The sequence below is a fragment of the Pristiophorus japonicus genome, chromosome 8 (genome assembly GCF_044704955.1).
Source record: "Pristiophorus japonicus isolate sPriJap1 chromosome 8, sPriJap1.hap1, whole genome shotgun sequence".
NCBI classification, from domain to species: Eukaryota; Metazoa; Chordata; class Chondrichthyes; family Pristiophoridae; genus Pristiophorus; species Pristiophorus japonicus.
In genome coordinates this window covers 95,572,375-95,587,348 of record NC_091984.1, presented here as the reverse complement: position 1 = coordinate 95,587,348, position 14,974 = coordinate 95,572,375, and the positions used below count along the sequence as shown (strand labels likewise).

At 46.3% G+C, this 14,974-nt stretch overlaps 1 protein-coding gene across 6 annotated transcripts in view; it reads left to right on the top strand.

Moving 5' to 3' along the window:
- smg7 (SMG7 nonsense mediated mRNA decay factor) overlaps positions 1-14,974 on the top strand; it is a 149,654-nt gene that overhangs the window by 59,513 nt on the left and 75,167 nt on the right. For all 6 annotated transcript variants that reach the window (XM_070887131.1, XM_070887132.1, XM_070887129.1 and 3 more), the window contains exons 3-6: positions 717-834; positions 11,433-11,565; positions 12,087-12,258; positions 14,793-14,864. In XM_070887131.1, coding sequence (XP_070743232.1) covers positions 717-834; positions 11,433-11,565; positions 12,087-12,258; positions 14,793-14,864 — 495 coding nt within the window. The remainder of the gene's footprint in view (positions 1-716; positions 835-11,432; positions 11,566-12,086; positions 12,259-14,792; positions 14,865-14,974) is intronic.

Here is a 14,974-nt window from a genome sequence, read left to right as displayed (position 1 = left end):
CCCACCCATCTCCCCCCTCCCACCCATCTCCCCCCTCCCACCCATCTTCCCCTCCCACCCCATCTTCCCCCTCCCACCCATCTTCCCCCTCCCACCCATCTTCCCCCTCCCCCCAACCCCACCCCATCTTCCCCTCCCACCCATCTTCCTTTCCCCCTCCATCTTCCTTTCCCCCCCCATCTCTCTTCCCCCCCCCCCATCTCTCTTCCCCCCCCATCTCTCTTCCCCCCCCCATTCTCTTCCCCCCCCATCTCTCTTCCCCCCCATCTCTCTTCCCCCCCATCTCTCTTCCCCCCCCCCATCTCTCTTCCCCCCCCCATCTCTCTCCTCCCCCCCCAATCTCTCTCCTCCCCCCCCCAATCTCTCTTCCCCCCCTTCTTTCTTTTCCCCCCCCACTTCTCTTCCTTCCCCCCATTTCCTTTCCTGCTTCATCCCCTATCCTCAATATTATAAAACATTAATTAGATCAGATAATTGTGAGCTAGCTGATTTCCACTAAATTTGGCCCATGTGACGAAGGATTTTGAATAATCAAGTCTCGAGTACCAGGTTCCCATTGAGTGAGATGGTGAGCTATAAGTTCTATTTAAAAAGGTTGCAGCTTTTCTTCCGAACAATACTTTTCTAACTTGACACAAAATAAGAAGGAAAAGCATGGTCATGTCTGGAAAGGTAAGCTTAGATCGATATACCATAACATTCTGTTTTCTGAACAGATTCAAAGTTGGGTCCAGCTGAAGTCTGGACTTCCAGGCAAGCTCTACAGGACCTCTACCAGAAGATGCTGGTCACAGATTTGGAGTATGCACTGGATAAGAAGGTGGAGCAGGACCTGTAAGTATGCAACATGATAGAAATATATTTTGCTTCCCTGTCCCATTCCTGTTTTCTCTTCAATTTATATACTTAGCTGATCATAGTTGCCTCAGAATACAAATTGGGCTGCTCAGCTGTAAAAGGAGTAAACAGAAGCAAATGATTGAGGCCAGGCTAAAATTTGACATCTTATTTTTGCTTGGATTCTGTTCTATTGTATCTGATCCAAACACTGCTTATCTGCTGTTAATATCTGGTTACTTTATGCTGATTTGTAATGTGTTAGCCACTTTGGAAAGGAACTGCAGTGGTTATGACAGCAGTACTCTGGAAACCAGATTTTGGTACTGTTTTTGTTCTTAAAGTGGGCAGTGTGTTAGTGTATATTTATCATGGGATAAATTACACTTCAAGATAAATCCTGCCTATAGATACCACAGTAATATTTTTTGTGGTATGATCTCACTGAAGGACAGGTTAAGGTGAGCATTTGTCTTAGAAACACAGCTTATCAGTTGATATGCCTCTTACTGCATTCATTCAGGCGAGTATTGGATTATGTCCCATTTGATCTGATGATAGTCTGGGAGCTTTGCTATTAATTATTAGCATGGAAGGCATTTTCTTAGGCACTAGTTGATCTCTTATGGCAAGTACATACAGTAAGTTGGAGAATATGGTTACTCTTGCCTGTCTCTGATATCTTTGTGTTGCCCTGAGACACTCCGTCTTGCTCGCGCTCTCTCGCTTGCGCACGCACGCTCTCGCTCGCGCTCTCTCCCTCTCTCCCCGACACACACTCACCCTCCCTCCCTCCCCGACACACACACACCCTCCCTCCCCCAACACACACACTCCCTCCCTCCCTCCCTCTCACCCCGACACACACACTCCCTCCCTCCCCCTCACCCCGACACACACGCTCCCTCCCTCCCTCTCTCCCCGACACACACGCTCCCTCCCTCCCTCTCACCCCGACACACACGCTCCCTCCCTCCCTCTCACCCCGACACACACGCTCCCTCCCTCCCTCTCACCCCGACACACACGCTCCCTCCCTCCCTCTCACCCCGACACACACGCTCCCTCCCTCCCTCTCACCCCGACACGCACGCTCCCTCCCTCCCTCTCACCCCGACACGCACGCTCCCTCCCTCCCTCTCACCCCGACACACACGCTCCCTCCCTCCCTCTCACCCCGACACACACGCTCCCTCCCTCCCTCTCACCCCGACACACACGCTCCCTCCCTCCCTCTCACCCCGACACGCACGCTCCCTCCCTCCCTCTCACCCCGACACGCACGCTCCCTCCCTCTCACCCCGACACGCACTCTCCCTCCCTCCCCGACACGCACTCTCCCTCCCTCCCCGACACGCACTCTCCCTCCCTCCCCGACACGCACTCTCCCTCCCTCCCCGACACGCACTCTCCCTCCCTCCCCGACACGCACTCTCCCTCCCTCCCCGACACGCACTCTCCCTCCCTCCCCGACACGCACTCTCCCTCCCTCCCCGACACGCACTCTCCCTCCCTCCCCGACACGCACTCTCCCTCCCTCCCCGACACGCACTCTCCCTCCCTCCCCGACACGCACTCTCCCTCCCTCCCCGACACGCACTCTCCCTCCCTCCCCGACACGCACTCTCCCTCCCTCCCCGACACGCACTCTCCCTCCCTCCCCGACACGCACTCTCCCTCCCTCCCCGACACGCACTCTCCCTCCCTCCCCGACACGCACTCTCCCTCCCCTCCCACCCCGACACGCACTCTCCCTCCCCTCCCACCCCGACACGCACTCTCCCTCCCCTCCCACCCCGACACGCACTCTCCCTCCCCTCCCACCCCGACACGCACTCTCCCTCCCCTCCCACCCCGACACGCACTCTCCCTCCCCTCCCACCCCGACACGCACTCTCCCTCCCCTCCCACCCCGACACGCACTCTCCCTCCCCTCCCACCCCGACACGCACTCTCCCTCCCCTCCCACCCCGACACGCACTCTCCCTCCCTCCCTCTCACCCCGACACGCACTCTCCCTCCCTCCCTCTCATCCCGACACGCACACTCCCTCCCTCCCTCTCACCCCGACACGCACACTCCCTCCCTCCCTCTCACCCCGACACGCACACTCCCTCCCTCCCTCTCACCCCGACACGCACACTCCCTCCCTCCCTCTCACCCCGACACGCACACTCCCTCCCTCCCTCTCACCATTTGCTTTTCTCTGTCTTCTGCTTCTGTCTTTTCTTTTCTTTTCAGGTGGATGGCAATGGATGATATGGCATTGTGTGGTGGGGAAAGAAGCTGCCAATGTGCATAGTTGTGGGGATATTGCAGTGCTCAACAGCTCCTGTCCTATATCCTTCCCCAATCACTCATGCAGCGCCCCATCCCATAACCCATCAGCTGTGAAGCTGTCAGCCTTGGCTAAGGAGCAACACTCTAGCCTCCAAGATACAAGGTTATGGGTTCAAGTCCCATCCCAAAGATTTGAGTGCATAATCTTAATTGACACTTCACTGCAGCGCTGAGCAACCAATACCACCAAAAACAGATTATCTGGCTATTTATCTCATTACTATTTGTGGGATCCTGCTGTATGCAAATTGGCTGCAGCATTTTTCTACATCACAATAGTGACTGCATTTCAGAAAGTAATTCATTGACTGTGAAATGCTTTGGGACATCTTGAGGTCATGAAAGCTATTCTATATATGTAAATTGTTTTAAATCTTAAATTACCCACTCAACCCTATATCTCTTTCTCTCTTTCCCCCCATCCCCCCCTCCCCATTCCACTGTTGCTTGCCTCAGTCTTCACCCTCCATCATTTTCTCACCCCTGGGCGATGGCAAAAAGTCAGTGTTCCCCTACACTCTTACCAGTTTAGAAACATGCAAACATAGAAAATAGGTGCAGGAGTAGGCCATTCGGCCCTTCGAGCCTGCACCACCATTCAATAAGATCATGGCTGATCATTCACCTCGGTACCCCTTTCCTGCTTTCTCACCATACCCCTTGATCTCTTTAGCCGTAAGGGCCATATCTAACTCCCTCTTGAATATATCCAATGAACTGGCATCAACAACTCTCTGCGGTAGGGAATTCCACAGGTTAACAACTCTGAGTGAAAAAGTTTCTCCTCATCTCAGTCCTAAATGGCTTAACCCTTATCCTTAGACTGTGTCCTCTGGCTCTGGACTTCCCCAACATCAGGACCATTCTTCCTGCATCTAACCTGTCCAGTCCCGTCAGAATTTTATATGTTTCTATGAGATCCCCTCTTATCCTTTTAAACTCCAGTGCATTACAGGCCCAGTTGATCCAGTCTCTCCTCATATGTCAGTCCTGCCATCCCGGGAATCAGTCTGGTGAACCTTTGCTGCACTCCCTCAATAGCAAGAACGTCCTTCCTCAGATTAGGAGACCAAAACTGAACACAATATTTCAGATGAGGCCTCACCAAGGCCCTGCACAACTGCAGTAAGACCTCCCTGCTCCTATACTCAAATCCCCGAGCTATGAAGGCCAACATACCGTTTGCCGCCTTCAACGCCTACTGTACCTGTCATGCCAACTTTCAATGACTGACGTACCATGGCACCCAGGTTGCGTTGAACCTCCCCTTTTCCTAATCTGCCGCCATTCAGATAATCTACCTTCGTGTTTTTGCACCAAAGTGGATAACCTCACATTTATGCACATTATACTGCATCTGTCATGCATTTGCCCACTCACCTAACCTGTCGAAGTCACCCTGCAGCCTCTTAGCGTCCTCCTCACAGCTCGCACCGCTACCCAGCTTAGTGTCATCTGCAAACTTGGAGATATTACACTCAATTCCTTCATCTAAATCATTAATGTATATTGTAAATAGCTGGGGTCCCAGCACTGAGCCCTGCAGCACCCCACTAGTCACTGCCTGCCATTCTGAAAGGACCCATTTATCCTGACTCTCTGCTTCCTGTCTGCCAACCAGTTCTCTATCCACATCAGTACATTACCCCCAATACCATGTGCTTTAATTTTGCACATCAATCTCTCGTGTGGGACCTTGTCAAAAGTCCTTTGAAAGTCCAAATACACCACATCCACTGGTTCTCCCTTGTCCACTCTACTAGTTACATCCTCAAAAAATTCCAGAAGATTTGTCAAGCATGATTTCCCTTTCATAAATCCATGCTGACTTGGACCGATTCTGTCGCTGCTTTCCAAATGCGCTGCTATTTCATCTTTAATAATTGATTCTAACATTTTCCCCACTACTGATGTCAAGGTAACCGGTCTATAATTACCCGTTTTCTCGCTCCCTCCTTTTTTTAAAAAGTGGTGTTACATCAGCTACCCTCCAGTTCAGAGGAACTGATCCAGAGTCGATAGACCGTTTGAAAATGATCACCAATGCAAATGATCCACTATTTCTAGGGCCACTTCCTGAAGTACTTTGGGATGCAGACTATGAGGCCCCGGGGATTTATCGGCCTTCTATCCCATTAATTCCCCCGCCTAATAAATATTTCCTTCAGTTTCTCCTTTTCACTAGACCCTCGGTCCCCTAGTATTTCCGGAAGGTTATTTGTGTCTGGTTCTGTCTTCACGAAGGAAAAGTATTTGTTCAACTGGTCTGCCATTCCTTTGTTCCCCATTATAAATTCACCTGAATCTGACTGCAAGGGACCTACGTTTGTCTTCACTAATCTTTTTCTCTTCACATATCTATAGAAGCTTTTGCAGTCAGTTTTTATGTTCCCAGCAAGCTTCTTCTCATACTCTATTTTCCCTCTCCTAATTAAACCCTTTATCCTCCTCTGCTGAATTCTAAATTTCTCCCAGTCCTCAGCTTTGCTGCTTTTTCGGCCCAATTTATATGCCTCTTCCTTGGTTTTAACACGATCCTTAATTTCCCTTGTTAGCTTCGATTAAGCCACCTTCCCCGTTTTATTTTTACTCCAGACAGGGATGTACAATTGTTGAAGTTCACCCATGTGATCTTTAAATGTTTGCTGTTGCCTATCCACCGTCAACCCTTTAAGTATCATTTGCCAGCCTATTCTAGCCAATTCACGTCTCATACCATCGAAGTTACCTTTCCTTAAGTTCAGGAACCTAGTCTCCGAATTAACTGTGTCACACTCCATCTTCTACCATATTATGGTCACTCTTCCCCAAGGGGCCTCGCACAACAAGATTGCTAATTAGTCCTTTCTCATTACACATCACCCAGTCTAGGATGGCCAGCCCTCTAGTTGGTTCCTCGACATATTGGTCTAGAAAACCATCCCTAATACACTCCAGGAAATCCTCCTCCACCGTATTGCTACCAGTTTGGTTAGCCCAATCTATACCTCTTCCCCCTTTCTCCCCCCCCCCCCCCCCCACCATCCTTCTCTCCCTCCCTCCCCACCCCACCTCTTTCTCCTCCCCCACCCCACCTCTTTCTCCTCCCCCACCCCCCCTCTTCTCCCCCACATTCTCCTCCCCCGCACCCCCTCTTTCTCCTCCCCAGCACCACTCTCTGTCCTTCCCCGCCCCAGCACCCCTCTCTGTCCTTCCCTGCCCCAGCACCCCTCTCTGTCCTTCCCTGCCCCAGCACCCCTCTCTGTCCTCCCCCGCCCCAACACCCCTCTCTGTCCTTCCCCGCCCCAACACCCCTCTCTGTCCTCCCCTGCCCCAGCACCCCTCTCTGGCCTCTACCGATCCCTCCCTCTTCCTCTTCCCCTACCGATCCCTCCCTCTACCCCCCCCCAATCCCTCTACCCCCCCCCCCCCCCCACTCGATCCCCCTGCTTCTTTCCCCCCCCCCCCCCCTCCCTCATAGGTGTGAACATTTAGAATATATTTTTTCTAACTGTCAGATGGAGATTATAGTTGGAGCTAAAACATGATGGCCTTTTATGAAAATTGTATTATGACTTTCAGGTGAAGAGGTATGGTTGATTTATTTATAATGGGGGGAAATGGAAAACTTGAGGTAAACTAATGTAAGGTAAGAAATTTGACTTTAAAAGTGACAGAATTAAAGGAACAATTAAGATGTCAAAGTTGCACTTGCAGAATTGTGAAGTGTTGCAGCTTTGAGTCTTTTATTGTACCACCCTGAAGCACTTCACCTCGGGGATCCTGTTCAGACTAAAACTCGGGAAACATGGCAACAAAAATTCTAATAGACAGCACTTCTGAAAACTAAACCAATAAATCTTGGAACATTTTATTCTCAAACTCTGCATAGCAACTGAGAAGTTCTGTCATAGCTACAAAGAATAGCATCACTGATTAGTTTTCCTTTGTTCATCTATCTATATAAAAGTTCTGAGAGCAGATGTTGCTCTTCAGAGAAAGGGTTGTGATTTCATCCTTTTTTCCCTGATCTGGAGCTGTAGATGTCCTCACCAAACAAGTTACACTCTGAAATAAAACAGAAAATGCTGGAAATACTCAGCAGTTCAGGCAGCATCTGCGGTGAGAGAAACAAAGTTAATGTTTCAGGTCAATGACCTTCCATCAGAACACACAGAATTACACTCTATAATGTTAGGCTGTGCTTACTTTCATCAATTAGAATTTGCAGTTTTCAAAAGGACAAATAAATCCGCTTTAAACGCAAATTCAGTTCAACAGACGAATGGCACATTATGGCCATATCCCAAAATATTAAAAAAAACTGTCTCTTTTTTTTAAAGTGAATAATTTGAGTTACTCTGAGCAATGTCACCAAGGAGCCACTCATTTTTATAAGTGACTTGCCTTATACATTCAAAGCATTTGTGTTTTGTAGCAACAAACTATTGCAGTTTTAAGTGTATTATTTTAATTATCATCAAAGCTCTCTTGTTAAAAGCTCTTGAATCATTGTCAGTGGGAGGCAAATGGAAGTTTTCACTGCTTCCTGTTGTGTTCAATGCACTCCACACGAAGGAACAGCTTGGCAGCATTCTTCTATCAGAGTAACTCTGCAGCTTGCAACTAGAATAGTTTATGCAGAAGTATTATAAATGAATTGAATGTGGAATCAGTTTTCAAACACAAATGTATGAGCAGTCAGCGATGCAGCTTCACACTTTCTTCACCTTCTAATCTCTAACTACATTGTAACAAGTTAACATGATAGTAAATTGCTGGTAGTTTCCATGCTGTAGATAAATGCAGTTTTAAAATTTTATATCCGATTTTATTACCATTCAATTTGTGCGAGAACAATATTAGTTTGTAGAGGCCTCTATACATTTCCAGTTGTCCTGATGTAAATTATGCTGTGCACATGATTAGCAGGTGTGAGCGCTGAATCAAAACTACTGATCGTGTGTTCTTTGTCTGTCCTCATTGTGGTTTCAAGGTTTTATAATACTTTTAAAATCTGTGTTTATCATAAAACAAAACCATGAGTAATTATTCTGATTTCACAAAAAAAAATTATTTTTTTCTTCAGTATTAAACAAGGAGCAATATTAAAGCTTTTCACATGAGATTAGTGTGGTAGGGAGAGGGGTGGATTATTAGTTTATATTACATTGTTTGCGATCATGAGATGGATATGAATGGCGAAAGCCATTCAGCTCATCTGTCCAAAACAAATCTACAGCTCACTACTTCCTGCATCCTAGCAAGTATCCACCATTCCAACCAGACTCCATTCCCTGTGCTGAGGGGAAAAAATAGTTCTTGCAAGGTGTAGGAGAGCTAGGTCTGTCGTTACTTAAAAACCTTTGCAGATAGCTGTTAACAGATATGATGTAATTGGGATTACAAAGACATGGCTCCAGGGTGACCAAGGCTGGGAACTCAACATCCAGGGGTATTCAATATTCACGAAGGATAGACAGAAAGGAAAGGGAGGTGAGGTAGCGTTGCTGGTTAAAGAGGAGATTAATGCAATAGTAAGGAAGGACATTAGCTTGGATGATGTGGAATCTGTATGTGTAGAGCTGCAGAACACCAAAGGGCAGAAAACACTAGTGGGAGTTGTGTACAGACCACTAAACAGTAGCAGTGAGGTTGGGGATGGCAGGAAATTAGGGATGCGTGCAATAAAGGTACAGCAGTTATCATGGGTGACTTTAATCTACATACAGATTGGGCTAACCAAACTGATAGCAATATGGTGGAGGAGGATTTCCTGGAGTGTATAAGGGATGGATTTCTAGACCAATATGTCGAGGAACCAACTAGCAAGCTGGCCATCCTAGACTGGGTGTTGTGTAATGAGAGGGGATTAATTAGCAATCTTGTGCGAGGTACCTTGGGGAAGAGTGACCATAATATGGTAGAATTCTTTATTAAGATGGAGAGTGACACAATTAATTCAGAGATTAGGGTTCTGAACTTCAAGAAAGGTAACTTCGATGGTATGAGACGTGAATTGGGTAGGATAGCCTGGCGAATGATATTTAAAGGGTTGACGGTGGATAGGCAATGGCAGACATTTAAAGATCACATGGGTGAACTACAACAATTGTACATCCCTCTCTGGCGTAAAAATAAAACGGGGAAGGTGGCTCAACCGTGACAAACAAGGGAAATTAAGGATAGTGTTAAATCCAAGGAAGAGGCATATAAATTGGCCAGAAAAAGCAGCAAACCTGAGGAGTGGGAGAAATTTAGAATTCAGCAGAGGAGGACAAAGGGTTTAATTAGGAGGGGGAAAATAGAGTATGAGAGGAAGCTTGCTGGGAACATAAACACTGACTGCAAAAGCTTCTATCGATATGTGAAGAGGAAAAGATTAGTGAAGACAAATGTAGGTCCCTTGCAGTCAGAATCAGGTGAATTCATAATGGGGAACAAGGAAATGGCAGACCAATTGAACAAATACTTTGGTTCTGCCTTCACTAAGGAAGACACGAATAACCTTCTGGAAATACTAGGGAACCGAGGGTCTAGCGAGAAGGAGGAACTGAAGGAAATCCTTATTAGTCAGGAAATTGTGTTAGGGAAGTTGATGGGACTGAAGGCCGATAAATCCCCAGGGCCTGATAGTCTGCAAACCAGAGTACTTAAGGAAGTGGCCCTAGAAATAGTGGATGCATTGGTGGTCATTTTCCAACATTCTATTGACTCTGGATCAGTTCCTATGGATTGGAGGGTAGCTAATGTAACCCCACTTTTTAAAAAAGAGAGAGAGAAAACGGGGAATTATAGACCGGTTAGCCTGACATCGGTAGTGGGGGAAAATGTTAATATCAATTATTAAAGATGAAATAGCAGTGCATTTGGAAAGCAGTGACAGGATCGGTCCAAGTCAGCATGATTTATGAAAGGGAAATCATGTTTGACAAATCTTCTAGAATATTTTGAGGATGTAACTGGTAGAGTGGACAAGAGAACCAGTGGATGTGGTGTATTTTTCAAAAGGCTTTTGACAAGGTCCCACTCAAGAGATTAGCATGCAAAATTAAAGCACATGGTTTTGGGGGTAATGTACCGACGTGAATAGAGAACTGGTTGGCAGACAGGAAGCAAAGAGTAGGAATATACTGATCCTCTTCAGAATGGCAGGCAGTGACTAGTGGGATACCGCAAGGTTCAGTGCTGGGACCTCAGCTATTTACAGTATACATTCATGATTTAGACGAAAGAATTGAAGTTTGCAGATGACACTAAGCTGGCTGGCAGTGTGAGCTGTGAGGAGGATGCTACGAGGCTGCAGGGTGATTGGATAGGTTAGATGAGTGGGCAAATGCATGGCAGATGCAGTATAATGTGGATAAATGTGAGGTTATCCACTTTGGTGGCAAAAACAGGAAGGCAGAATATTATCTGAATGGTGACAGATTAGGAAAAGAGGAGGTGCAATGAGACCTGGGTGTCATGGTACATCAGTCATTGAAAGTTGGCATGCAGATACAGCAGGCGGTGAAGAAGACAAATGCCATGTTGGCCTTCATAGCAAGAGGATTTGTGTATAGGAGCAGGGAGGTCTTACTGCAGTTGTACAGAGCCTTGGTGAGGCCACACCTTGAATGTTGTGCACAGTTTTGGTCTCCTAATCTGAGGAAGGACATTCTTGCTATTGAGGGAGTGCAGCGAAGGTTCACCAGAATGATTCCTGGGATGGCAGGACTGACATATGAAGTAAGACTGGATCGACTAGGCTTATATTCACTGGAATTTAGAAGAACGAGAGGGGATCTCATAGAAACATATAAAATTCTGACTGGATTGGACAGGTTAGATGCAGAAAGAATGTTCCCGATGTTGGGGAGGTCCAGAACCAAGGGCCACAGTCTAAAGATGAGAGGTAAGCCATTTAGGACTGAGATGAGGAGAAACTTCTTCACTCGATCATATTGAATGGTGGTGCAGGCTCGAAGGGCCGAATGGCCTACTCCTGCACCTATTTTCTATGTTTCTTTGATTGGTCTGAGGTTGATTGCTATAGCAGCTTTGCTTTCTTTCTGCATATACACAAGGTAGGTTTTTGCAACATGCTGGATGTTGTATTTTTGTAACTTGCTCAAAATGTTATGACAGTTCTATAAGCTGTTGAAAGAAATTAAATTGTTTTCTCACTTTTAAGGGTTTTTTAAGCTTTGTTGAAATGCTGTGCTTGTGTAAGCTAGAGTGATAGACTCTTGTGCGGTTGATTTATCTAAATGGTTAATGTGTTATTCACTTAGCTGGAACCATGCTTTCAAAAATCAAATTACAACACTACAGGGTCAGGCCAAGAACCGAGCCAATCCTAACCGCAGTGAGGTACAGGCCAACCTTTCGCTCTTCTTGGAGGCAGCTAGTGGCTTCTACACGCAGGTGAGTCCACAAAGAAAGATGAGATTTCACTGGGCGGATGAAATGTTTAATCCAATCTAGTCTTTAATGGATCAATTAGCTTAGTTGGGCAGTGTAGTACTGGTAACCTAAATTGGGCTAATGGTTTATTTACATTTTAAAACAAATTTGAATGGAGCTGTGGAACCCTGCAAAACCATGTTACCAGCTCGGTACTCTACATCCTCAGCCAGAAGTGTGTTCCCCTCTTGGGGTGATCTGAAGTTTGGAGCCCACCCTGTTTTTTTTTATACTCTCTGGTGTGGGTAGATGCTTTATATCTGTGATGTCACTGGAGCAGGGTGGTTGGGGAGACGGAAGGAAATCCAACTGAAAAGTCTTCATGATGGCAATAAAAGTATCTTTGTTTACAAAGAAATAAACAAGACCGTCATAAATTACATTTTCTGCATATTGGGAAGTAATTTTAATAAAAAGCATTCTCCCTAAACTTTATTTAGCCTTTAAATGTGGTTTGGGAATTGAATTTTTTTTCATTTCAGTTGCTGCAGGAGTTGTGCACAGTCTTCAATGTGGACCTTCCTTGCCGTGTTAAATCTTCACAGCTAGGAATCATCAGCAATAAACAATGCAGCACCAGTGGAATTGTGAAGCCCCAACCCAGCTCTTGCTCTTATATCTGCCAGCACTGCCTTGTACATCTTGGAGACATAGGTACGTCAGTTAGAGATATGTATGTAGAGAGATTTAACATCATCAATTAACCAAAGGTAGTTCAGTCAAATGACGACTTTTAATTCTGTGTAAATTAATGTATATTTCAAGCAAGTATTAGTTATCCATGATTCTGAATATATAGATTATGTGTAACTGTTGGTCAACCCAACATCAGATGTTGCTCACAAAACATTTTCTACACTTGTTTCTATAATTTAGTTTTTGTTTTACTGGCTGCTGATAGAAATTTGAGTCCTTCTATACTTGGATGAACTGAGATTTACTGAAACCCTTATCTATTTACAATCTAAATGCCCACCTGTATGGCTCAGAAACATGGACCATGTACAGCAGACACCTCAAGTTGCTGGAGAAATACCACCAACGATGTCTCCGCAAGATCCTACAAATCTCCTGGGAGGACAGGCGTACCAACGTTAGTGTCCTCGTCCAGGTCAACATCCCCAGCATTGAAGCACTGACCACATTTGATCAGCTCCACTGGGCAGGCCACATAATTCACATGCCAGACACGAGACTCTCAAAGCAAGCGCTCTACTCGGAACTCCTTCACGGCAAGCGAGCCAAAGGTGGGCAGCGGAAACGTTACAAGGACACCCTCAAAAGCCTCCCTGATAAAGTGCGACATCCCCACTGACACCTGGGAATCCCTGGCCAAAGACCACCCTAAGTGGAGGAAGTGCATCTGAGAGGGCGCTGAGCTCCTTGAGTCTCATCGCCGAGAGCATGCAAAAATCAAGCGCAGGCAGCGGAAAGAGTGTGCGGCAAACCTGTCCCACCCACCCCTTCCATCAACGACTATTTGTCCCACCTGTGACAGAGACTGTGGTTCTCGTATTGGACTGTACAGCCACCTAAGAACTCATGCTAAGAGTGGAAGCAAGTCTTCCTCGATTCCGAGGGACTGCCTATGATGATAATGACTTGGATGAAGGGACCGAGTGTAATGTAGCCAAGTTTGCTGATGATACAAAGATGGGTGGGAAAGCAAATTGTGAGGAGGACACAAAAAATCTGCAAAGGGATATAGACAGCCTAAGTGAGTGGGCAAACATTTGGCAAATGGAGTATAATGTGGGAAAATGTGAGGTTATCCACTTTGGCAGAAAAAAATAGAACGGCAAATTATAATTTAAATGGAGAAAAATTGCAAAGTGCTGCAGTACAGAGGGACCTGGGGGCCCTTGTGCATGAAACACAAAAAGTTAGTATGTTAGTACAGTAAGTAATCAGGAAGGCAAATTGAATGTTGGCCAATATTGCAAGGCGGATCGAGTATAAAAGCAGAAAAGTCCTGCTACAACTGTACAGGGTATTGATGAGGCCACACCTAGAGTACTGCGTACAGTTTTGGTCTCCGTATTTAAGAAAGGATATACTTGCATTGGAGGCTGTTCAGAGAAGGCTCACTAGGTTGATTCCGGAGATGAGGGGGTTGACTTATGAAGGTAGGTTGGACCTATACTCATTGGAGTTCAGAAGAATCAGAGGTGATCTTATGAAAACATATGATAATGAGGGGACTCGACAAGGTAGATGCAGAGAGGATATTTCCACTCGGTAAACTAAAACTAGGGGACATAGTCTTAGAATAAGGGGCTGCCCATTTAAAACTGATGAGGAGGAATTTCTTCTGAGGGTTGTAAATCTATGGAATTCTCTGCCCCAGAGAGCTGTGGATGCTGGGTTATTGAATATATTTAAGGTGGGGATGGACAGATTTTTTAGCGATAAGAGTTATGGGGAGTGGGCAGGGAAGTGGAGCTGAGTCCATGATCTTATTAAATGACGGAGCAGGCTCGAGGGGGCCAAATGGCCTACTCCTGCTCCTATTTCTTATGTTCTTATGACCGGGGTGGGGGGGCGGGGGAGGAGGAGAAGGAGGAGGAGGAGGAGGAGGAGGAGGAGGAGGAGGAGAAGGAGGAGGAGGAGGAGAAGGAGGAGGAGGAGGAGAAGGAGGAGGAGGAGAAGAAGGAGGAGGAGGAGGAGAAGAAGAAGAAGAAGAGGAGAGAGTCAGGAACATGGGTGGAAGGAGTGGTAAGGAACTTCGGGTGTAGGGGGTGCTGGTAAGGAACTAGGGCTGAGATTGTCAGGAACTTGTGCTGGGATGGGGGAGCTTTATCCTGTATGTGGTCTGAAGTCAGAATGGTGCGGATTACACTTTGCAGAGTCACTCAAAACTTGGGTTGGGCGGTTCTAATTACTCATTCCAGGGAAACTTCTGTGTGTGACTTATCCTCCAAGGAGATCAATCAGCAATCGGGTCATGTGATCATGAGGCAATCGGAGCTTTTTGCTAATGTAACTAGATGCGTCCATAAATAAAACAATTACCTTTATGGCAGTGAGGGCATTCCTGACTGTTGTTGCTGGGTGGGGAATAAAACTGGATTCTAATTAAATGAAAAAAATTGGTGAGCAGCTGCTATGGGATAAGCTGCACTTTCTTTTATCAGATGTGTGAATGTTGAAGATGTGGGTTTCTAATATATCCATGCTTTGGCTTGCAGCTCGATACAGGAATCAGACTAGCCAGGCTGAGTCTTACTACCGACATGCAGCTCAACTTGTTCCTTCAAATGGTAAGATGCATCTCTTTATTGATCAGTAACTCGTTTATGTGCTGAAAAATTATCAGAGATCATTAGTCGTATGTAACATAACAAAAAGATCATATATGCTCCACAGTGAG